The 27,103-nt window shown below is 28.3% G+C and overlaps 1 protein-coding gene across 1 annotated transcript in view; it reads right to left on the minus strand.

Annotated features, from left to right (window-relative positions):
* LOC101234826 (RAB11-binding protein RELCH) overlaps nucleotides 1-27,103 on the minus strand; it is a 61,207-nt gene that overhangs the window by 28,232 nt on the left and 5,872 nt on the right. The window contains exons 3-15 of the mRNA XM_065816751.1: nucleotides 24,049-24,123; nucleotides 23,897-23,931; nucleotides 23,357-23,470; nucleotides 16,937-17,086; nucleotides 16,629-16,717; nucleotides 15,972-16,545; nucleotides 15,761-15,847; nucleotides 14,894-15,006; nucleotides 13,940-14,030; nucleotides 10,955-11,026; nucleotides 10,644-10,784; nucleotides 8,763-8,927; nucleotides 8,536-8,671 (exon numbers count right to left, since the gene is read on the minus strand). Of these exons, the coding sequence (XP_065672823.1) occupies nucleotides 8,536-8,671; nucleotides 8,763-8,927; nucleotides 10,644-10,784; nucleotides 10,955-11,026; nucleotides 13,940-14,030; nucleotides 14,894-15,006; nucleotides 15,761-15,847; nucleotides 15,972-16,545; nucleotides 16,629-16,717; nucleotides 16,937-17,086; nucleotides 23,357-23,470; nucleotides 23,897-23,931; nucleotides 24,049-24,123 (1,842 nt within the window). The remainder of the gene's footprint in view (nucleotides 1-8,535; nucleotides 8,672-8,762; nucleotides 8,928-10,643; nucleotides 10,785-10,954; nucleotides 11,027-13,939; nucleotides 14,031-14,893; nucleotides 15,007-15,760; nucleotides 15,848-15,971; nucleotides 16,546-16,628; nucleotides 16,718-16,936; nucleotides 17,087-23,356; nucleotides 23,471-23,896; nucleotides 23,932-24,048; nucleotides 24,124-27,103) is intronic.

Genomic DNA, 27,103 nt, shown 5'->3' on the forward strand with positions numbered 1-27,103 from the left:
CCGAAACTTATTCCCCTTCTGTATCAGATGTCGATACCAAAGTCACATCTACTCGTCTGAAAAACCGTTGTTTAAAAAATATTGCTCTACAAGCAGATGGTTTTGGCATATCAGAGAGAGCAGTTGCCGCGATTGTATCAGCAACTCTGGTTGATTTTGGTATAGAACATATGGGGCCAGTGGATCGGAATAAAATTCGCAGAGAACGAAAACTACTGAGAACATCCTGTAAAAATGCTGATTGTAGAATTACTGGATTGTATTTTGATGGAAGGAACGATCAGACTTTAAAACTTGAGGGGGATAGGCAGACTGTGATTTCTGAGGAACATATTTCCATTTTATCAGAGCCAAATTCAAAGTATGTTGATCATTGTATGCCAACAAGTGGATCAGCCAAATCCATTGCAGATTCAATAATTGATACTGTTGACTGCACGAAACTTGTTTGTATTGGTTCTGATTCAACTAACGTTAATACTGGTTTAAACAATGGAGTTATACGCAGAATGGAAATTGAACTTGGTCGACCACTGCACTGGTCCATTTGTCTTTTACATCTGAACGAGCTTCCTTTGCGACATCTTTTTCACTCCTTAGATGGTGCAACAATTGGACCCCATTCATTTAATGGACCAATTGGCAAGTCTATTTCAATGTCTGTTCAGAAACCCATAGTCAGCTTTGCCATATTTGTTGGTGAACCTATTATATGCAATAAGCAGTTGTTAAGCAGTGATCAACTGTACTTTTTCGAAATTGTTAATGCGGTGAAGACAGGTGTTGTACCAGATAGATTTAATTCTAGAACACCTGGGCGACTAAACCATGCAAGGTGGTTGACACTAGCAAACCGTGTTCTATGCCTCTATATATCTACTGAAGATCCATCAAATGAACTAATACTTTTGGCTAAATTTATTGTGAATTCATATGCGGTTGTTTGGTTTGACATTAAGAAACATTCAAACTGCTGGAATGCTGCTCCAAACTATTATAAAATGATAAAAACATCACGATTTCTTCCTGTGCGTTATCGAATAATTGTTCAGCAAGTTTTGAAGCGCAATAGCTACCCGGCTCATATCGAGAGCATTATTCTGGCTATGCTCAAAGACAACCGTCAAGTGATCCGTAAGCTTGCGTTGAAGAGAATTCTTCGTGCTCGTGAAGATGACATACCAAATCGAAAATTTCAACTCCCTGAGATACGATTTCAAGCGACTAGTTATGAAGAACTGATTGACTGGCAAACACAGCCCCGCTTGGAACCTGTTCTGACAAAACATATTCCAACTGTACAAATATTGGCATGGCTTTCGTCAGTTGAAGACATAGTTATTGACATTGAGCCATTTCCATGTCACAATCAAAGTGTTGAACGTGTGATTAAAATTGTGACTGAATCAGCATCCAAAGTTTATGGTCATGAAAATCGTGATGGCTATATTCGCGTTCAACTGGAGCGCCGCAAGTTGATGCCTCACTTTGACACAAAATCTGAATTTAAGAACATTTAAGTATAGTTTCTAATCAACGTTTGCTAATGATATATTGTTTTGACTGTTCAAATAATTTGAATTTTATTATAAATTCAATCAATAAATTATGTAACAAATGAGCGTTTTTAAGTTAATTTATTTGAAAACTTCAAAGGTAAAAATACAAAGTATAGCAAAGTAGTAGCGAAAAACGGTTTGCAGCATTGCATTCAGCGTATTTGAGAGCCAATTACTGGAAATTCCTGAAGAAATTTTCCAAATTTTTTTAAGTTATGATCCGGCCTAATATATATATATATATATATATATATATATATATATATATATATATATATATATATATATATATATATATATACACATTAATATATATACATATATATTACATATATATATATACATATATATACATATATATATACATTTATATATATATACATATATACATATATATATTTATATATATATATATACATATATATATATATATACATATATACATTTATACATATATATATATATATATAGTTCTATAGTTTGTTGGCTTTAGGAAGAGCGGAAGGAAAAAAGTGATTCTTACGCCAACACATACGTCACTTTTAATTACTTTTGACTTTCGTCCAACATTTCCGTGTTGGACGAAAGTAAAAACCATTAATTTAATTACAAATTAATCGTTTTTTAAAAAAACCACAAAAACGCAAATTTAATTGACCAGAATGTTTTTAAAAATATTCTGAATGTTTTTATAACATTTTGAATGTTTTTAACAATATAAACAATGTTTTTATTTTTATTTTTTTTAATAAAATGTTTTTATTTTTATTTTTTTTAATAAAATGTTTTTATTTTTATTTTTTTTTACTGTAAATCATGCGCGGAGTGTTGCTACATCGACTATCTTATAGCCTGACTCGCAAGGGAGTGCTGCTACATCGACTGACAAATAGCCTGACTCGCAAGGGAGTGCTGCTACATCGACTGACAAATAGCCTGACTCGCAAGGGAGTGCTGCTACATCGACTGACAAATAGCCTGACCCGCAAGGGAGTGCTGCTACATCGACTGAGGGTTTGGTTGGGGCAGGCAGTCTATCATTATTAAAAAAAAAAAATTCCGGTCTTGCATTTTAATTTTTACTTTTTGTCAACAAAATATCGAAAAAACTTTCGGACAACATCTAAGGGTTCTATATATATATATATATATATATATATATATATATATATATATATATATATATATATATGTATATATATATATATATATATATATATATATATATATATATATATATATGCATATATACATATATATACATATATATATACATTTATATATATATATACATATATATACATATACATATATACATTTATATATATATATATATATATATATATATATATATATATATATATATATATATATATATATATATATATATATATATATATATATATATATAATATATATATATATATATATATATCTTTGGTCCCGGGTAGAAAGGGCTCAAGTCAATTTTTTACAAAAATTTTTTTCATATTCATAGTATTTTTAAATATTCATAGTATCAAAAATTTTAATGGTTACATGTATTAGGAATGTAATATATACAATATAACAATACCTTAAATATGAAAGGATATAATTAATTTACACGTAGGAATTTTCAAACATTGATACTGCTGTCTCAAAAAGTTGGTCAAATTGACTTATGCCCTTTCTACGCGGGACCAAAGATATATATATATAAATTATGTTAGTGTATTTTACAAATAGAGTGCTCAATGTTCTTAAAGAACAGAGCAATAATAAATTAGTAAAAAACACTTATCTAACTTTTATCTTCTACTTTAAGTTTCACCATTGTTGGATCATCAGGATCTCCTGATGATCCAGCAATGGTACTCTTCCTGATGATCCAGCAATGGTGAAACTTAAAGTAGAAGATAAAAGTTAGATAAGTGTTTTTTACTAATTTATATATATATATATATATATATATATATATATATATATATATATATATATATATATATATATAGAAGAATTCTTATTACAGTTACTGGAGAAGACTGAAGCACTAATAAAAAGAATGAGGTGGAAAGCTTTTTTTTTTCTTAACAAAATGAAATGGCTATGTTTAAAAATGATTTACTTAATCTAGTTAAAAATATTAAATTTTGTAAAGTGAACAACACGTTTCAAGAAAAGCTTTCTAGCGATATAAAATCATTGCGCAAATAACATAAAACTTTAACTCAAGCCGACAAAACCTCCAATATGTACAGAATTTCCAAAGAGGAGTATAACCACCTCCTTAAGAATGTCGTTACATCTACATATAAAAAGGCTGACCAAAATCTGAAAGAACAAATTAATATTGAAAGTAAACATCTTTTAACTAATCATGATGTTTTCAACAGAATTGAATTAAATGGCAAGTTTAATTGTTTTATAACTCTAAAAGACCACAAGGATAATTTTTTAAACAACCCTACAGCTCAGCTATTATATTCCTGCAGTAGGAAGAATTTCTAAAGTTATTCTATTAAAAATAAATAGTGATCTTAGTAAAAATGTTTTTATAAATCAATGGTTAAACTCACAGAATGATATATAGATTGGTTTCAAAGTATTAAAGAAAAACATCTATACAAATTCTTGATTTTCGATATAACTGATTTTTATCCTACAATTAATGTAAATTTACTGAACAACGCCTTTGCTGAAAAATACTTAATTATAAAAGAAGATGAAAAAAAGTTAATACATTACACCAGGAAATCATTATTATTTAACAATGGTGAAGCTTGGATTTAAAAAAATGGAGGTTTTTTTGATGTCACCATGGGAGCCTTTGATTGCGCAGAAGTTTGTGGTTTCAATTATCACAGTCTTACAATAAAGATGAATTTGGATTGTATAGAGATGATGGTCTAGCAGTGTTTAAGAATTGGAGTGGCCAACAAATGGAAAAAATTAAAAAACACTTTGTGAAAGTTCTTAAAAATTATGATCTTCAAATATCTATCAGCTGTAATTTAAAGTTGTTATTTATCTGGACTTAATGTTAAATCTTAGTGACTTTTTTTCCAACCTTACTGAAAACCTGGTAATTCCATCAGTTATATACATACTGACTCTAACCATCCTCCTAGCATACTAAAAAAGTCTTCCTCAAACTATCGAACTAAGATTGTCAACCAATTCTTCTAACGAAAATATTTTTAAACAATCCATTCCTCCTTATCAAGATGCATTATTTAAATCAGGTTTTATCTGTAAAATTGCTTACCATTCAAATTAAAAACTGAAGCCATTCAAAAATTACAAGAAACATAATCTGGTTCAATCCAGCTTTCAGTACCAATGTTGCAACAAAAAAGAGCAGTCGTTTTTTGAACATGGTAGATCTGCACGTTCTGGTTGGTCACAAACTTCGCAAGATATTTAATCCAAATACCATTAAAATAAGCTACTCATGTATGCCAAACATCAAGTCCATCATTAATTTGCACAATCACAGGATATTATATAGCCAAGGTAAAGATGAGGGAAAAACATGCAACTGTGTCAACAAATCAATCTGCCCCATGAACAATCAGTGCTTGACAAAAAACATTGTTTATCAAGCCACCATGTCGTCAAATAAACCTGACTATAATGAAAAAGTATATTTTGGCTTATGTGAAACTCCATTTAAATTGCGGTTTGCTAATCACCTAAAATCTTTTAACATTAATAAATATAAAAATGATACAGAGTTTTGAAATTTGGTGAAAGAAATTTGGGACATAAAAGACTAAATGTTTACACCCTCAATTAAGTGGAAAATTGTGAAACGTTGCAATCCTTATAACTCCTCGTCAAAAATTTGCAATCTTTGCTTATACAAAAAAATTCCTTATTTTAACATATAAAGGTGAAAACTTGTTAAATAAACAAAATGAGTTGATTTCAAAATGCAGACACAAGAATAAGTTCCTCTTATTATTTTTCTAATGTTTTTTTGGTGTATCTAGGTGATTAGCTAATATTTTGTTTTTTCTTTGTTGCTTGTAAAGATCCCACTACACAGAATTTTGTATATTTTAGTGGGTTTTTTTGTTTTTGATTTTGTATTCAATGGCCGATGATTGCCGTAGAGGCATGAAACTTAAAGTACCATAGAAAAAGTTGTTTTTTCTTCGTTAATATATATATATTTGTATACATATATATATATATATATATATATATATATATATATATATATATATATATATATAAATATATATATATATATATATATATATATATATATATATATATATATATATATATATATATATATATATATATATATATGTATATGTATATATATACAGCCCTCGGAATAGCAAAAATGAATTAATCTGTTAAAGGTCCGCATCAGGTTGGCAAAAAACATAGAACCATAAAACATAGAACTAAGTCAGCAATTTTTCCACGACCTCAAACACTAGGTCGACAGTTAGTTTGGCATTGCCAAATGCCGACTGAAATTCCGAGAGCTGTATATATATATATATATATATATATATATATATATATATATATATATATATATATATATATATATATATGTATATGTATATGTATATGTATATGTATATATATATATATATATATATATATATATATATATATATATATATATATATTTTAACAAGTTTTCAGTATTTTATGCAAACATTTAGGTAAAAAATGTTTTTGCCAAAATGTTTGATCACTCAAAAACAAAAACAATAACTGATAATACTGAACTCTTTTTAAACTTGTTTAGGCAGAACAAGTCTAAGTTTTTGCATTTGTACATCACTATAGATGAAACATGAATCCAACATTATATGAATCCAGAATACAGTAAACAGCCAACTAACTCTGCCAATGAAATTCATTTAAAAACATCCAAAATAACTAAAAATGGAACTGGCATTTGCTGGCATGAAAATAAACACATCAAAAAAAAATTATGTTGGGTTTTTAAATCATTTGAAGGTCAAAATCATTAAAAGAGGACACATTTAGTAAACAAAATACTTTTATTATACTCAGAAAATATGCTGTGACAAGTTCATGAAGTTGATGTTAAAAATGTACAAATGTACACCAATTGTGCAATCTAGTCCCTTAAAATTATGATCTATTTTTCTTACTCAAAAAATTTATTCTGTGACAGCAGATTAGGTTCATACAAGGAAATTTTTACCAAAACAAACCCTATCTTGACAAAGAAATATTATGTCACAGGAGCAGCATTAAAAAGATAGCAAAGAACAAGAGCAAAGAGAATAATAAAATTGCCATCAAAAGGATACCAAAAGGATTTTGATGTTTTTTGAAAAAATGTTGCTTTATTACTTAAACCCTTTTAGACGTGTTCAAGACGTGTTAATTTTTATAATTAGCTGCTTTATCATCTAAATTACTTGCATAGATAAAAAGCTTATCTGGAACTCACTTAATTCATTGCTGTTTTTGAAACTGGTGGAGATGGAACAAAATAATAATGCTGATGATTTTATTAAAAAGATGAGATTTGTTGAAGTTAAATTTACTTAAAATATTGCACAATAGTTATGTAATATATTGCACAATTGTTTGATTTCCAACTTAGGAATTTAAAAATTAACAAAAATAATTTAAACCTAAAAACTTTAATAGGTATTGTTGAAAGTAAGAATTTCATTAAACTAAATTTGATTAAATATATATTTTAAAATTAAAATTATAAACTTATTGAAGGTTACAATCAATGAAAATAAAAAATGCTCAGTGGTCATTGAAATCAAATATTTTGATTAACATTGCTTAAGCAGTGGTTATTGCAACCAATCATTTTGATTAACATTATTTGAGTAAAGTTTTAAAATATTGTAGGGTCAAAGTTTTTTTTATCATGTTTAAATATTTTGAATTTATACTTTTTTTTACTAAATTATTATCTCTGATACAATAAAGTATTGGTAGTTATACTCTACAAGAAATTACTTGTGATATGAATTCAAATAAAATGTTTGTGTTGTTGAGTTCAAATAAACTGTCTGTGCTACTTAGCTGGAATAAATCATTCATGGTACAATGTTAGAATAAACTTTTTTTGTTAAATCCTATATTAGTCTTAGCAATCTACTACATTAAATAGAGAGTGCAACTCTGCTAATATATTAGCAGTTTTTAAACAATTATGTTTGATTTAGTCTGGCTCAATTAACTGTGTAGGGTACTCTAATGCAAGAATCCATTTGCCGTATTCTGCTACTGATTGGTGAGTACTATTATGCAATGATGAGCTGTTTGTGCTAATTAACTTGCAGATTTATTTTTCAATAAACTATTTGTGTTAAAATGCTATAATAAGAAGTGAAATAACAAACTACTTTCACTAAAAGATATTAATAAAGCTTTGTAGTCAATACTTGTTAGATTAATGAGATAATGTGATAATAATGTAATTAGATACATAATGTAAATAATTAAAAAGTATGCATGTGATAATTATAATTATCATACAATAAGATTTAATAAATTAATATAAGTAATATGACTATTTTTTAATGAGAGAATTTTAAAAATTTCGAACTCTCAAGATATATTATATATATAAATATATATAAATTATAGCAAAGCTCCTTATAAGTTCCAAATAAAAAAATAACTTTTTAAACTACCAGTGTATTCAAATTATAATTAGTAAGTTTTAAAAGTAAAAAGACAAAACTTTAAACATGACAAGCCGAATAAAACTATAATATTAAAAACAAGCTTATAAAGTTGTTTATAAAAAAAACAAAACCTTTAAAAGCTTAAAATGTTAAAAAGATATTACAGACATGAAAAGCAATTACAAATTTTAATTTTCAATAAAGTCTTGAACTTATTTAAAAAACATATGATATATTTATATTAGTTAGTTTTGATATTAAAAGACTTTTTAAAAATCAATTTGATTGGTTCTAACTAAATGTTCACTGACCATTAACCATTTTTTAATTTAGAATACCTGTTATGATGCAGTTAACAAATAATATAGAAACAGTCTTCACTAAACAATCAATATATTTTTTATATTTATTTTCTGAATCTAACATAGTCATATTAGCATCAGCATTTTCTGATAAATGTGCTTCTTGCCAACTCTATTAAAAAAATAAAATTTTTAATAGTGAAAACCGATAAACAAATCAATAAAACAATACAAAAATTTAAAAACTTGTTTAATAAAAAAACCTGCAAAGCTGTTTTTGATTTTTTGAAAAGCTCTGGTATAAAATGAGATTGAAGCTTGTTGATTTCACAAGCCCACACAGAAAGTGCAGGTAAAAATATTTCTACAGTAGTTGATACAACTTCATCGACTATATCCAATAAACCACATTCAAACAAAGAATAAGCCTAAAATATTATTTAAAATTGAATCATTGTTAATATCATTTTTATTTGTTGTTCTTATTATGCTTTGCAGTTTACTTTAAAGCTTGTAAGTTCTGTTTTGTCAGCAATAATCAAATATCAGCAATAAACAAATAAAATGTTAGCAATAAGTAATAAAATGTCAGCAATAAGTAAATAAAATGTCAGCAATAAGTAAATAAAATGTCAGCAACAAGTAAATAAAATGTTAGCAATAAGTAATAAAAAAAGCATAGACAATAATAATTTAATATATAGAACTTACGTAACAGATTATTAATGATTGCAAAAAAATATGCAAAACAAAATGTTGATGTATATCGTTTTTAAATATACATATATTGTATTTTAAACTAATGATTTTAAACACACTGCTATATGTTAAATTTTGTTTTATATATTTTTATATATTTTAAGACACTGCACACTTTATTTTTAACTTTTTAGCTTTAGAAATGTCCATTAATGCATTTTTTGCATTAATAGACATTTCTAAAATGGCTAGCTTTTTAAGAAAAAAGTATAGAAAGAAAATATAGCTTTTTTTGACAGCTTTTTAAGAAAGACAAACGGTAAGAAAATATCTGCTATATTCTATTGTTTTCTATGACAAATAATAAACTTTTGCAGTCTTTTGTGATGTTTTCCTGATTGGTTTAATTATTTTTATACTTTAAGTATAAACTACTGTTTATGTTGCTTCTGATGTAAATATATATTTAGTTAAGCTGTTACTTACTTCAGACTTGTTGGATCAAAACAAAATATAAAAAAACATTATTTAATCTTTTTTATTTTTTATTTTAAACTATATCTTATTTAACTATATGTTATTTAACTACATTTTTCTTCTTGATTTAATTTTTTTTTATTTTTCAACTTTCTGAATTTTGCTGAGTAAGTATATTTTATGATTCTTGATTTTCTTTTACTACAAAAGCTGCATTTTTATTTAACACACATTGCTTTAAGTTTATTTTGCTATTACATGCTACACAAATCTGTTTGCTATTACATGCTACACAAGTCTGTTTGCTATTACACGCTACACAAGTCTGTTTGCTATTACATGTTACACAAGTCTGTTTGCTATTACATGCTACACAAGTCTGTTTGCTATTACATGTTACACAAGTCAGTTCGCTATTACATGCTACACAAGTCTGTTCGCTATTACATGCTACACAAGTCTGTTCGCTATTACACGCTACACAAGACTGTTTGCTATTACATGATACACAAGTCTGTTTGCTATTACATGCTACACAAGTCTGTTTTATAAAATAGTTAAAACTTTTATTTTTAACTTTCTATTTAGTTTATTTAAAGATGAAAAAATTTATTTATAATCAGTATTAGTAAAATGATTTCAATCAATATTTATGTGCAAATTTTATTTTCATAATTTTTATTTTAAAAATAATTTATTTTTGTACACCATTATTAAATATAACAACTTGTTGTATTTGTTGGTACCGTTATGGTTGCAATATTTATTCAATATTATAATAGAAAGCCTTCTTTGCTTTTAAGCTCTATAAAGACCATAATTTATTGAGAGTTATAATTGGTCAGGTATTTAATGATACTTTAAATATCCTTTTGGTAACAAAATCCTAATGCACCAAAAAAAGGGAACTAATGAAAGAAGTAACTTTAAATTAAAATAACTAAATATATATAAAAAAAAGAACAAACCTGTAAGTACTTAGAAGCATCAGTAATTGCACTTATTACAATCGCTAAACTTTTAATGACAGACCTACGTACTATTTCACTTCGGTCTTCTTGTAGCATTTGTGAAAGCATTGAAAAAATCAAAGAACTTTGAAGTTCTACCTTAAATAATTTTTATTTTAAATAAATAATTTTAAAAAATATTTATTAATATAAATATTTTTTAAAATTATTTTAAAATAACGATAAAAAATTTTAAAAAATGAAAACACTTTAAATGTTAAATAGAAACATATTAAATATGAAATAAAACTTTAAAAAAATTCACTCACTGGAAGATAGGGTGATATAAACCCACAAGTTTCTGAAACAAGCAATCTTCTTTCTGGAAACTTGTGATTTATCTATTGAATTAACAAAAATATGAATTTAAAATGAAAATGAAATTTTATTATGTCATTTCCAAGACACCTATTCTATACTAGGACTTACATTTTTTTTTATTCTGATTCACTCCCAACAAGGCTGCAAGCAACCGCTATTAAGTTGGAAGTTACTGGAAAAAAAGAATACAGTTATAGAGCAAGGAAACGGTTGACAGAAGACTTAAAAAATTGAAGGTTGTATGAGTCAGGAAAACATGAAGATGGAAGAGAGTTCAAGAGTTGAAGTGCGGGGAAAAAAACTAGACAAATAAAAGTTTTTAGAGCATGCAGGGACAGATACAGTAAAAGAATAAGACCATGATGAATGATGAGTCAAGCGAGAATGAGTTTTAGTTAATGGAACTAGATATGATAGCTCCTTTGAGCAGCAACCATGATATTATTTGTAGAAAAAAGAAAGAGATGCAACTTTACAATGACGGGACAGAGGCTCAAGCTTACCAGATAGACCAGGTCTTATTATGTTTACAATAATAAGACCCGGTCAAGGTCCAAAAAAATTTTACCGGACCCGGTAAAATTTTTTTGGACCTTGTCTAGAAGAGAAAGAGCATCATTAGAAGAACCAGCCCAAATATGACAACAGTATTCCATAGGGACAAATGAGAGATTTGTAGAGGTAGAGAGTGGAATCTGAAGAGAGAAAATGGCAAGCACAATAAAGAGAAGCAACCTTAGCAGATGCTAATTTTGGAATCAATTGTATATATAGTTTCCATGAAAGGTCAGCAGTAAATTATAATCCAAGAAGACGTAAAGATGAGGACTCAGCGAGAGAGTTGCCATTCGTTAATATAGGAATGTCAACAGTACTGCGATAGTTGTTTGCAGTAAATAACTGAGTTTTGTTGGAGTTAAAATTTACTAGCCACTGTGAGCCCCAATCTGTTACAGAAGTGAGATCAGATTCAAGATACACCATATGAAACAAGCTTATGAAGATCAACATGTCAAACGTTGTCGAAAGCCTTTGATATATCAAGAGCAATAGCCCTAACCTCTCTGCCTCTAACTAATGCACAATAAAATCTTTCAGTCACAGCATTCGGCAAGCCGTAGAGCAAGAGGATTAAAAACTGTATTGATTGTTTGACAGCAAGTTATTTGACTCAAGATGGGATGTGAGAAATTTGTTTATCAAAGACTGAAAGACCTTGCTAATAACAGAAAGAAGACTGATTGGACAATAATTGGAGGGGTCAGAATATTCACTGGAGTTTTTGAAAATTGGAACAACAGATGCCATATTCCAGCAGGCAGGAAAACAAGACTCAGTCAAGCTTTTATTAAATAGTTTAAAGAAAATTAAAGAGAGTTCTGGTGAACAATTTTGTAAGACTGTGACAGAAATGTTGTCTGAACCATAAGCCGTAGAAGAGTTTAATTGAGATATAACTTTAGCAACGGAAGCTGGAGTGATTTGAATGTCTAACAATGGGTTAACCTGTTTAATTGGAATGGAAGGAAGTGAATGGCTATAAAATTCAAGAGTCGAATTAGATGAAAAGTTCTTAGCAAATAGTTCAGTCTTATCCTTCGGAGAGTTAATAATATTAGTCCCATGAATGAGAGAGGGAATGTTTGACCTTACTTTGTTAACAACGCTGTTGAAAATTTTCCAAAAGTCTCTAAAGCCTAACTTCTGAAAGATACGAAAGTCTCTAGAGTCTAACTTCTGAAGATACGAAACTTAGTGAACTGAGAATAAGCGAGCTTAACATCTGACAGCACCTTTTAACATCGATTTCTTGCAATAATAAATAGCTGTTTGTTCTCAAGAGAGTTGTTCTTTTGAAAAAGATGAAAAAAATGATTATGATTAGATATAGCAGCTGCACAAGAGGGCGAAAACCATGGAGTAAAATGAGACTTGACTTGGAACCGACAAGAAGGAATAAGAGCATCCATTCCTGCCTGAATCCAGGAGGTTACGTAGGAAGCACATTTTTCAGCTGAGAGGAAAAAGACATCAGCCCAAGGATGATCATGAAGAAAGTACTAGTGAGCTTTAGGATAGTAGTAAGTAGTGCGATGATAGGTTGAGTCTGAAAATGAAGTACGAAATGAAAGATTTAAAGAGATCATTGCATGGTCAGAACCACCTAAGGGAGAAAAAGGAGAAACTGAACACAAGCTAGGATCAGAGACCAGACATATATCAAGGAGTAAGAGATTGAGAAATGCAGAAGTTATAGGCTTTAGTGCCAGCAGGGCCAGTGGCGTTAGAGCCAAGCCATTTAGTGTGATAAGGATTAAAGTCATCAATAACAACAATATTGGCAGAGGGGTAAAGAGAGAGAGCATGATCAATTTTATCAGAAATTTTATCTAAAAGAGTGCAGCCTTGGGAAGATGGAGAATGATAAAGAACATAGAGAAAAGTGATAGTGTGAAGAGGTGCTAAGCGGAAGCACATAAAGGAATGGTCAAGGGATTCGAACCTGATTTTACAAAAAATAGGTGATCATACAAAAGATCAAAATAAATACATACATAGGATTTGCATACATAGGATCTAAGTTATCTTAAAATAGCCACAAAATCAATTTTTATGTCAATTTTTATCTTTGTTATATTTTTAAACAAGCAATATGACTTAGAAGAGTAAGTACATACCAAAATATTAAAATAATATTAATTTAAATAATTAGTAAAAAAAAAGTAATTAAAAAAATGATAAACACAATAAAAACATCAACAAAAAAAATTAAGACCACTTAAATCAATCTTATTTTATATTTATTAAACAAAAGAAGAAAAACTTAAATATAGTTGAAATAATATAAATTAAATATAGAGAAAAAGAACTAAAAAAATATATTACTAAATCTTCAGACTTTGTCATATCTCATAAAATATTAAATAAATTACCTGCTCCCAGCATTGTGGTAAAAGCTCTGACTCTATTCGGGTTGATTCAACACTACTAGCAAACTCAACAAAACCATCAATAATAATTTTTCTAGTAAACAATTTAGTTTTTATGAATTTATATATATATATATATATATATATATATATATATATATATATATATATATATATATATATATATATATATATATATATATATATATATATATATATATATATATATATATATATATATATATATAAATTAGTAAAAACACTTATCTATCTTTTATCTTCAACATAAGGTTTCACCATCAGGTCTACTGCTTCCTGATGAACCTACTGATGGTGAAACATTATGTTGAAGATAAAAGATAGATAAGTGTTTTTACTAATTTATTATTGCTCTGTTCTTTAAGAACATTGAGCACTCTATTTGTAGAATACACTGATATAATTTATATATATATATATATATATATATATATATATATATATATATATATATATATATATATATATATATATATATATATATATATATATGTATATATGTATGTATATATATATATATATATATATATATATATATATATTATATATATATATATATATATATATATATATATATATATATATATATATATATATATATATATATATATATATATATATATATATATATATATATATATATATATATATATATATATATATATGATAATATGCTAAAAAATCTCAATTTTCTTTTTCAAGGTATAGCTAATTAATTTTTCTTTTAAAGAAAGATATGGATTCTTTTACCTTGTTTTTAAGTTAACTAAAATATTTTTTACCTTGTTTTTAACTAAAATATTTTTATAATTACAATAATAATAAAACTTACTGTTATGGACTTTATTCTTTTTATGCCTTACCTTGTTTTTAAGTTAATTAAAATATTTTTATAATTACGATAGTAATAGAACTTACCGTTGCTCATACTCAGGACGTTTAATAAGATTAAAGAGCATGTGTAAAAGATCATCTCGAACTTTAGAATCTCCATGGTATCGAGCAGCACATAGTATAAGTGGAATTAACTCCTTAAATAAAAAAATTCCAAATAACAAAGAACTAAGTAAAACCTTTGAAATAACAAAAAAATACTGTCATTATATTAAATAACCTTACTTCATTTTAACCAGCGCTTTATTTTGAATGGAGTTAATGAAACTAATTTAAAATTTTCATACATTTTTTCAACTGCAGTGTGACCACTTGACCATAGGAAAGTTCATGAGCGCTTTAATTGACCAAATTTTGAATTAAGGTAAATAAATATTTTAGTAACAAATAAACTATAAAATATTTTAACTCATTATTGATCAAAATTTAAATATTGCCACAAATAATTGGTCAGATTTTATTTTTCCAAACTGGTTGATAAAAATCTAATAATACTAATTGCTGATTGGTCAAAACTTAAAAATCCCCAGTGATTTTTTTAGTTTTTTTTCCTCTTATTTAATAATTCTTCAAAAAATGTGTGGTTTTACACTTGTGTTGGTGGACATGTTTCCATAATGCTATTTTCTTATTTAAATAAGACATTATAGAAAGATAATTCAATTCTTTATAATTGGATGTCTTTTCTGGTGATAACCTATTTTAGAAATCAGAACTGAGGATTTTTCAGATCAAGACTGAGTACATTTATTATAACTGCAAGGATTTTTTTGAAGCCAAAGTTTTTCTGAAATTTTCTTTAACTTCAAATTATGTATAAATAAAATTTAATTACCAAATTTTAAAACTTATAATAAAAACTTATTAGTATAGTATTATAGTAATAAGAACCTCTCGTTTATTTAGCAAAACATTTGGAACAATCTTAGGAAGTGAATTTGCAATAACTTCAACAGGTGATTTACTTGAGTATGAAACCTACTGTCAATAAAAAAAAAAGAACAACAATAATAAAAATAATAAATAAAAAATTTGAAGAAAACTAATAATAAAACCTTTAATAAAAAGTTTATTTAAAAATATTATTTAAATAATATTGGACCTGTTTTATAAGTGTGGATGACTGAACAGTGTTTTCTGGAGTTTCTTTTACTAGCGTGAACAAAACATCAATGAATATATTAGAAACAAATCTAATGTTATCTTTTAAAGTTAAACCATCAACATTTGAAAAATTTTCATTTAAATCCTTAGATTTTTCTGTCTCATTACAAACGTCCGCAATGCTTAAATCTAAACTTTCTTGAAGAACAGATGTTTGTTGATTTAATGTTTGTTGATCTAACGATTGTTGATCTAACGATTGTTGATCTAATGAATGTTGATCTAACGATTGTTGATCTAACAATTGTTGATCTGATACTTGATAATTTGATATTTGGAGATCTAATTTTTGATGATCTATGATTGCTTTATTGTTCTCAATTTTATCTTCATTTTTTTCATTATGAATTTCAATTTTATCTGTATTTATAAAAATACTTTCTGCTATTTTTCCTTCAGAACTTTTCTTTTGATGATAAAATATTTTTTCTAAATTGTTATCACTCAAAGAACCTTTCAACTTCAAGTGTGACTCTGTTTTAAAACCCTCCACCTTTGAAGCACTTTGTACTCTATGTGAATTCAACAAAATTATAACCATAAACTTGTATTAAAAAAAAACAAAACAAAAAACTACAATTAATAAAAAGCTAACCTGTTCAGTTCATTAATTTCAAACATAAGTTTGCTATTTGTTTGGTTGAGCTTCGTTATTTGAATTTTCATTTCTTCACATCTTGATCTCTATCCACATAAAATACATCTTAAATAATCTATCCACATAAATTATATCTTAAATAATCTATAAACATAAATTATATTTTAAATAATCTATCCACATAAAATATATCTTAAATAATCTATCCACATAAATTATTTCTTAAATAATCTATCCACATAAATTATATCTTAAATAAAATTTTGATTCTTCAGTGTTTCAAAAAGTATTAAAAAAACTCTTACTAATAATTCCAATTCATTTTGCATATCACGTAGTTCTTCTAAGCGCAATGATTCTGGATCAATAATATGATGAGAGTAATCACGAAACAAATGTAAAAGATCTGGAGGCTGAGCAATATTTAACCCAACATCTTCCCAATCATCCAAATCCTAAGATCAGAGAAATTATTTGAGTAAATGTAAAATCAATTAAAAAGAAATTTACATATTAATAAAAAGTTAGTCAATAAATTTAGTTAGGGGAGAACTTAAATGATTGGTTTTCATGAAATGCTTGTTTTAAGTTGATAAAGTCGTTTAATTTATATATTGAAAGCAGTTTGATAACCATTAACTCTTGCACTATGATATACTAAAACAAAAAAATCAGCCCTGCATATTGGACCAGGGCTATTGTCCCATTCATTGAGAACTACTAATTAAATGGGACAAAAAAAATATTGAATGAGACAAATAAAAAAAGATTGAAAAATGAAAAGAGGTTAGTAGTAAGTTTCAAGTAAGTTAAGCAGTAAAAGTTGTTTCTACCACTAGGGATGCCAAAAAGGGTATGCATATGGTATACTAGTTCGCAATAGGAGTGTCATGTGAATTTTTTTGTCAAAACTAACTAATTTTTATTTTAAAAACCAAAATATAAAATTACTCAATGAATTTCATTTGAAATAGAATATATGATTTTTTTTTAAGTAAAACAAAATAATGTAGTGCAAAAGATATATTTCCAATATAGATATATTCCAAGATATATTTTCTAAGTACCTAATTTATTTTAAAAAACTCAACAACAAAGCAACTTTATATATATTTCCATTAATATAAGTTAATTATTAGCTTATTAAGTACCTAATTTACTTTAAAAAACTCAGCAACAAAGTTTTTGCAAAATATTGCTTTTTGCAAAATACTAAATAATAAAAATTAAGTATATTAAAGGAAGTGTAAAAGATATTAACAGTCAACTTCACATAACTCGCACTCATAATAACGCTTCTTGCAGTCAACTTCACATAACTCATAATAACGCTTCTTGCTGTCAACTTCACATAACTCGCACTCATAATAACGCTTCTTGCTGTTGCACTCATAATAACGCTTCTTGCTGTTGCACTCATAATAACGCTTCTTGCTGTTGCACTCATAATAACGCTTCTTGCTGTTGCACTCATAATAACGCTTCTTGCTGTCGCACTCATAATAACGCTTCTTGCTGTTGCACTCATAATAACGCTTCTTGCTGTTGCACTCATAATAACGCTTCTTGCTGTTGCACTCATAATAACGCTTCTTGCTGTCGCACTCATAATAACGTTTCTTGCTGTTGCACTCATAATAACGCTTCTTGCTGTTGCACTCATAATAACGCTTCTTGCTGTCGCACTCATAATAACGCTTCTTGCTGTTGCACTCATAATAACGCTTCTTGCTGTTGCACTCATAATAACGCTTCTTGCTGTTGCTTTTACAATTACCACATATCCATTGACAAATGAAACACTGGATCTAAGCAGACCCAACAAAATTTATTTAGTTGCATTTTGCATATTTTGCAAGATTTTGATTTTGTTGGTTAATGGGCGCATTTTTTACAGATAAGCGAAAGAAACAGAAAACTCTGTAGATAAAATCTACAGAGTTTTCTGTTTCTTTCGCTTGTTTTTTTGTTGTTTTTTCGCGTCTTTTTCTGTTGTTTTTTTACCAGTTTCCACATTTTTTTCTCTCATTTACTGTCTTTTCTGGAGTTTTAGTTAATATAGCACTTTAACCCTGTTGCCTTCTTTTTCTAGAATCTTTTCTGCGAGGTGCTTTAGGGTACAGATTAATGGTTTCCAGACTAACTATTTTGACTGATGATTCAAAAAATCAGCTCAACTGTTTTTTCTATAAATGTTGATTATCTGGTTATTAAATTTCTGATTGCTCGACTGAAAGAGGGCTGTCACTAACTTTTTTTGATTTTCGTAGTGATAACTTTTAATGACGCGTAAAAAATGTACATCTATTGCTTTCCTACCATTTTATTTAGGTGCCTTGAATCGAGTTTATTTTTTGAATTCAATGCAGCACTATACTGGAAGACATATGCAATTACACTAAAAAAGCACTTTCATCAAAAGCGTGAAAAATTTTTCTATTTCCTATGTTTGCAATGTATTTAAAGTTTTCTGGCAGCTTTAGAGATCTTGCCATTTTTACAGCTCTACCTACTGTACATTCTACCTACTGTACAGCTCTACCTACTGTACAGCTCTATTTACTGTACAGCTCTATCTACTGTACAGCTCTATCTACTGTACAGCTCTATCTACTGTACAGCTCTATCTACTGCACAGCTTTATTAATTTTCCATAACTTCAGTAATCACTGCAAAATAAGAAAAACAAAATTATTTTTTAAAATTACTATTTGTTCTTCAAAACACAATAAGAATAATGATTCAATCTATTGAATGGCTGTAACTAACACTTTTTACCACAAGAGTTTGAATATCTAACCGTAGACGCTTATATGCGAATTTGATTTTGCTCCATTCAATAATTGTCCGATTCATTAAAGTTCTTCCTCACTAAATATCTAATAGTCATAAAATTTTTTAAAATATATTACAATTAAACAAATAATTAAGTAATACTTATATTAAATATTACACATGAATAATTTAATTATAAACTATTTAAATTATGTTTTATGATTATATAAAATATATAATATATAAAAATAATAAAAATGTATTCAATGAAAATAAAGCTGCTTGATTTTTACAACTTTAAGTTTCACACTCTTTGTAGTCATCAGATAAATTTGATAAAAAAAAATTTTTCGATAAAAAATATGTTCATGAAATGTGAGATAAAACTAAAATACTCATAGCATTTTAGTTTTATATCACATTTCATGTACATAATAATTATTTAAATACACATAAAATAAAAATGCAAATGAAAAACTATTGTTATGCGCACCTGGATTGTTCTATATAATCTAACCTTTGGGTTTGTGATTTCATGTGTGTGTGTGTGTGTGTGTATGTATATATATATATATATATATATATATATATATATATATATATATATATATATATATATATATATATATATATATATATATATATATATATATATATATATATGTAATATATATATATTTATTAAAAATTTCAAAAATATTTATCATTTTATAATTAAATTTTTATTTTAGATTTTAGTGAACAAAAAAATACGCTTTTTAACTATATATATATATATATATATATATATATATATATATATATATATATATATATATATATATATATATATATATATATATATATATATATATTTATATATATAAATATATATATATATATATATATATATATATATATATATATATATATATATATATATATATATATATATATAGCCAAAAAATAAAAGTTGTTTCTAATCAAGTGCTCATATTTTTTTGTGTTCCTTTATATCACTGTAGCAAAAGTGTTAACAATTTTTTTGGATACTATAATGTTTAGTACTGCTTCAAAGCACCTGAAGTTTGAATGGAATACCGGTTTACAAGTTTATGCATTGCTATGCAACACTATTATTTAATATTAACAATTGTTTCCAAATATATTCCAACAAACATACTTATTTTTAAAAATTGCACAATACATTTATAAATATTAAATATCCTATGCAGTGAAATAAATAATAAATATTGAATATTCTATGTAAATTATACACTAGTCTGATAGTTATAATTTCACAATAAGTTTCTCAAATATTCAATTTATAAGTAAAGTACTAGACATTGTTTTCAAAATTACTGAATAATACTGATCAATGCTTATTTGCTTATTTTATAAAAGTTAAAAAATAACAATGGCTGTAACACGTGCTGTAAGTGCTGTTTTCTTAATTGGTGAACCACAAGATACATTTAACGATCAAAGGCTGCCAACGACTTGTGAAGTTTTGAGGGTTTATTTTCACCATCTTAAGAATGAAAAACTGTCACAAAAAAAAAGCTGCTAAACTTGCAATTCCACAGCTATATGAAATTTGGGCCAAAGCAAGGGTACCAACGACTGAACTGAGAAATATCATTGACATTTCTCACTCAAGAAGATAAATTATTTTTGATCGATCAGCAGTCTGAAAAGAAATACAGCAACCAAGATGTAATTATCCTGCCACTGTCTACCAGTAGTACTCGTAGAAGCAGAGATATGCACCGAATCCATCAAGCTGACAGCATGAAGGCTTTATTTGCTGCTGATGGCCCCTTGGTCGTCTATGTTAATGGTAAACTACTTCCAGCCATCAGTGGTGGACCAGAGAAAGAAGACTGTATCGCAATTATGGTAACAGGTTGTCATACCAAGAAACTTCTTGCCATCCCCAATATTGGACAGGGAAAAGGAGAACAGGTGGCACAGTTAACATTTGGAACTTTACTGGAGTGAAATCTGATGGAGCAGATTGCTGGAATATCATTCGACACAACTGCATCTAATCATTTAAATGGATCTTATGTTTTACTGGAGAAAAAGTTACGCAAAGATCTACTCTGGCTTGCTTGTAGACATCACGTGCTTGAAGTGGTATGTGGAGACGTGTTTAAGAAAATGTTTGCTCCAACATCTGGTCCAAATGTAGCACTATTTTGTCATTTTCAGGAATTCTGGCCTCAAATAGACCAAGGTGATTACAAGTTTTGTATGGATAGTCATTAAAATACCATTCTTGACAATCTCAACCATGATGTGGTCATTTTCGCAAAAAATGCTCTAGCGGGACAAGTAGGATATCTTCCAAGAGAAGATTACCGAGAACTTCTTGAACTCAAATTGATTTTTCTAGGACACTGTTCTCCAAGAGGTGTTAGTTTTGGAGTTCCTAGTGCATTCCATCACGCAAGATGGATGTCAAAGTTGCTATACAATTTGAAAATCAACACCAATTCAAACTGACAAAGCATGAAAGCAGTGCTTGCCTAGAGTTCAGTTAGTTTGTCGCACTGATTTATGTGAAGGCTTGGTTCACATCTCCAAATGCATGCAATGTTCCCAGCAACAATCTGAACTTCATTTGAGCCATTGCAGACTACCATTTAACGAATGATGAAGTAGCCAAGGTGGCTGCCAGTGCAATTGGACCTCATTTATGGAACTTAAGCAAAGAAATGGTACGTCTTCTCAGACATGGTGACACTGAACACAAAGTAGAAAATGGTGAGTCGACTACAAGAGCACCCAGCTGGAAGAAATGAAGATCGTTCAGTCAGATATACAGGAAAAGAAAGCCTTAGCACCAAAACTCTTGATCATTTAATTGGACCTGCATCCCACCTGTTCTTTGCAGCCCTTCAAATTGACACCTCCTTTCTGTCAGAAGATGTAGATAAGTGGCCAGAACTGCCATCATTCATCATTGGAAAAAACACTGCTGAATCTTTAAAAGTAATCAACGACAGTGCTGAGAAAGACATCGCTTTAGCCACTACGTGCAATTCCTCACTGACTAAACAAGAAGACCAGGAACAATATCTGTTTGAAATAGTTAAACAACATCGTAAACCCTTTACTAACTTAAAGAAAGCTACACTACTTGATAAACGCTATAGGTCAAACTCAAATATACAAATATCACTGGACTATAATGAATAATTTGAATATGAATAATTGAATAATTGAATATGAATAATATGAATATGAATAATTGAAATGAATAATTGTCTACTTAGTTAATTTAACAATCAAATATTTACATTTTATTTACCATTGCATAATTATGCATATATATACACTACCCTCCATAATTATGGAGAGTAGTGTATATATATGCATATATATCTATATCTATATCTATATCTATATATATATATATATATATATATATATATATATATATATATATATATATGCATATATATCTATATATATATATATGCATATATATATATCAATATATATATATATATATATATATATATATATATATATATATGCATATATATCTATATATATATATATATATATATATATATATATATATATATGCATATATATCTATATATATATATATATATATATATATATATATATATATATATATATATATATATATATATATATATAGAGAGAGAGAGAGAGAGAGAGAGAGAGAGAGAGAGAGAGAGAGAGAGAGAGAGAGAGAGAGAGAGTGTGTGTGAGAAATTAGAGAAAAGCTGTAAAAATTCATTAAACCCTTTGACCACTCACATATATTGAAACCCAAAAAAAACATCAAAAACTAAACTTTTTAAAACTTTTTGTTGATATAAATGGTTTAGAATCTCTTGCAAGTTCCAATACTAAACAAATTACATTTTAACATACCACGCAACATAAATTGCAATTAATTTAAGTAATTATAATTAAATTATTAAACTTACTTGGTCACCAACTTCATCAGCAAAGGTTATTGAAGTTAGTTTGTGGTTATACCTCAGGAGATATTCATTGACCAGGAAATTCAAAGTTCGAAGTTCAAACTGATTAGCATTTGACTATAAAAAAAAAAATTATTACATTTTAATAAAAATGTAAAATAAAAAAAATTACAATAAGTTTTATGTGAATAAAAAGAAAGGAATAATATTATGTAAAAAATGCAATTCGCGGCTCTTAAATAGTGGATTCCAAAATCAACTTGAATAAACCTTTTAAAGGAAGGCTCATTTGATACGTTATAACTAACAGAAAATTAAAATTAAGCAAAAAAATAGATAACTTTCTGGATGATTATTTAACAGTATTTTTTTAAACCTTAAACAAAGCAACTTTTAACCTGGAGATTATTTTAAACTTAAATAAAGAGATAATTGAGAATCTTAGAAAGATTATTGAAATTAATGGTTAAAATAAGATTAGATTTCTTTTTAAATAAATATTGCTTTTTATACTAATTTAAAAAAATACAGAGTGGTACTTACATCTCTCCGCTCATTAAGCGGATTTTTCTTTGATTCTAAAGAAAAAACTAAATTTCAATGCATTTTCTGTGCTAATAGTAAAATCATGACATAAAATCATTAATAACATAAATGATAAACACATAACAAATATTATAGCAATTGTGTTTAACCTGAAGCCATCTCCGTAACACTTTGACGTAACTCGTAAATTGTTTCTTTTGCTTTACGCAACTCAAACTCCAGAACTTTAAATGCAAAAACAAAACAAAACAGCTTAAGTCAATCTATGCAATTATAAAGTGTTAATAATATATAGAGAGAGGCAGATTTAAACTCTATCAAGTCTTGCATGTGAGGGGTAAAAAAAAAATATATAAATATTGGTATTATGTCTACTACCCACCTAATATTAGATTGCAAATTTTTATGTTTGAAAAAAATTTTATTTTTGGAAAAATATATTACCATTCTCTAGTAATATTTTAATTCAAGTCATTTAGGGGTAAACAGATTCTATCTATTGACCTGCCTCACACCCCTTCTTTATCTATTAGGCTGGCGCAGATGTAATTTTAATACATTGTTTTCAGTTTAGGATGTTGAATGCTGGAACTTCTTGACTCAATGCATGGGTTTTGCTTGTGTCTCTGTTTTTATGACTTGGGAACTCATTCTATTATCTCCTAATGAGGGTACAGCTCTAAAACTCATCGGTTTTATGGTTTTGAGGCTGGCTGGTAGTCAGGTTTCCCGAACTCTGTAGTAGCTCTCAGAGGGGCTGATTCCATCAACAGCTGAAAAATATCAAAGTATTATGCTTGGGCTATCAAACAGTGTTCTGAGTACTCTCTATGCTTTGAGTCAAGTTTTTCAATCAAATTTAAAAATGAATAAAGTACCAAAAACTACAAAACACAAAAAACCATCATCATCACCAAGTTCTCTAAATCTATCATTCACTAATATTTATGGTCTTCAAAGTAACTTTTTTTCTGTTGAGTCTAATCTCTTGCAAAGTTCACCAGACCTACTTGCTCTTTGTAAGACTAATTTGAGTTCAGCTGTCTAATCTTGGGATCTTTGTGTTGATGGTTATCTTCCTTTAATTCATAAAGACTCCACCAGTCACATGCTTGGCCTGGGCATTTACATTCATAAGAATTCACCCAATTGTCGGGAAACTAGGTTTGAATTCACAGACTATTCTTTCATGTACTTTCGTTTAGCACCACTTCACTCTATTGCCTTTCTCTTTGTTCTATATCGCTCTCCTTCATCTCAAGACTGCGCTTTTTTTGATGTTATTTCTGATCAAGTTGACCAAGCCCTCTCTCTTTATCCATCAGCCAATATTGTTGTTGTCGGTGACTTTAATGCTCATCCCACTGAATGGCTTGGCTCTAGTGTCAGTGATTTTGCAGGTATTTAAGCCCACAACTTTTGCCTTTCTCGATCCCTAACTCAAATAGTCAACTTTCCAGCTCGCTTTCCAGACAACCCGAATCATTTACCTTCCCTACTCGATTTATGTATTGTTTTTGATCCTAGTCACTGCTCAGTTTCTCCACATTCACCCTTAGGTGTTTCTGATCACAGTTTGATCTCTCTAAAACTAATATCCCATTCTTCTTCATCATCTAAATCTCCTTATCATCGTACCTCTTACAACTACCTTAAAGCTGACTGGGATTCTTTTCGTGATTTTCTTTGTGATGCCCCTTATGTAGAAATCTTTCGTCTTCCTGTCAACAAATGTGCTTCTTACATAACTTCATGGATTCAGGCTGGCATGAAATCTTTTATTCCCAATCGATGATTCCAGGTCAACCCTCACTCTTCTCCATGGCTTTCCTTGCATTGTGCTGCTGCAATTTCCAATCGAAACCGTTACTTCGTTATTTATTAGCAAAACAACTCTCCAGAAAACAGACGTCTGTTTATTACTGCTAGAAACAATTGTAAAAAGGTTTTGTCTAACGCCAAAGCCAGCTATTCTCAGGTCATGAAATCTCATATTTCATCACAAAAATTAGGAGAATCTTTATTAGTATCAATAATAAGGGCAAATCTTTAATTCCACCTCTTTTGTATGGTTCAGACTTTGTCAACTCACCTAAAGACAAAGCTGAATTGTTTGCTAAGAACTTTTCATCAATATCATCTCTTGATTCCACTAGTTGCATTCTACCTGATATAGCCAACAAACAAATTGATCCATTGCTTGACATTCATATCACTCCAGCTTCTGTATCTAAAGTGATTTCCTGCCAAGACTCTTCTACAGCTTGTGGCCCGGACAACACACCTGTTATTGTCTTGCAGAAGTGTTCTCCGGCGCTGTCGTCTATACTCTCAAAACTATTCAACAAGTGCTTATCAAAGTCTTGTTTTCCAGCCTGCTGGAAAGCAGCATCTGTTATCCCTATTTTCAAAAATTCTGGAGTACAACCTGATTCGTCTAACTACCGTCCCATTAGTCTTCTTCCTATCATAAGCAAGATTTTTGAATCTTTAAACAACAAACACTTAATTTCTCATCTTGAATCTAATAACTTACTTTCTGACCATCAATATGGATTTCCATCTTCTTGTTCTACAGCTGATTTGCTAACAATAATAACCGATAGGTTTGATTGTGCATTAGATAGAGGTGAAGACAATCACTCTTGAAATTTCTAAAGCTTTTGATAAAGTTTGGCATGCTGGTTTCTCCATAAGCTTTCTTCTTACTATGTATCTGGTAACATCTTTAAGATTATTGAATCCTTCCTTTCCAATCGTAGTATAAAAGTTGTCCTTGATGGACAGTACTCTTTTTCTTATTCTGTAACAACAGGGGTTCCTTAAGGTTCTATCCTTGGCCCTATACTCTTTTTAATTTACATTTACAATCTTCCAGATATTCTCACATCTAAGGTGGCATTATTTGCTGATGAAACTACCATTTATTCTTGTCGTGATAAGAAGCCAACACTCTTTGATTGCTTGGAGGGGGCATTTAAGCTTGAAAAGGATCTCACTTCTGCTACAGCATGGGACTCACAATGGCTGGTGAACATCAAGTCAGATTAAACTCAATTTTTTTCCGCCAACTGTTATCGCAATAATTTAGATCTTCCTATATTTATGAATGGTAATGTACTCGATGAGTCATCTACTCTTCATCTTCTAGGATTAACTCTTACTTCCAATCTTTCTTGTAAACCATATATCAAATCTGTTGCA

The sequence above is a fragment of the Hydra vulgaris genome, chromosome 13, assembly GCF_038396675.1.
Source record: "Hydra vulgaris chromosome 13, alternate assembly HydraT2T_AEP".
Classification (NCBI taxonomy): domain Eukaryota; kingdom Metazoa; phylum Cnidaria; class Hydrozoa; order Anthoathecata; family Hydridae; genus Hydra; species Hydra vulgaris.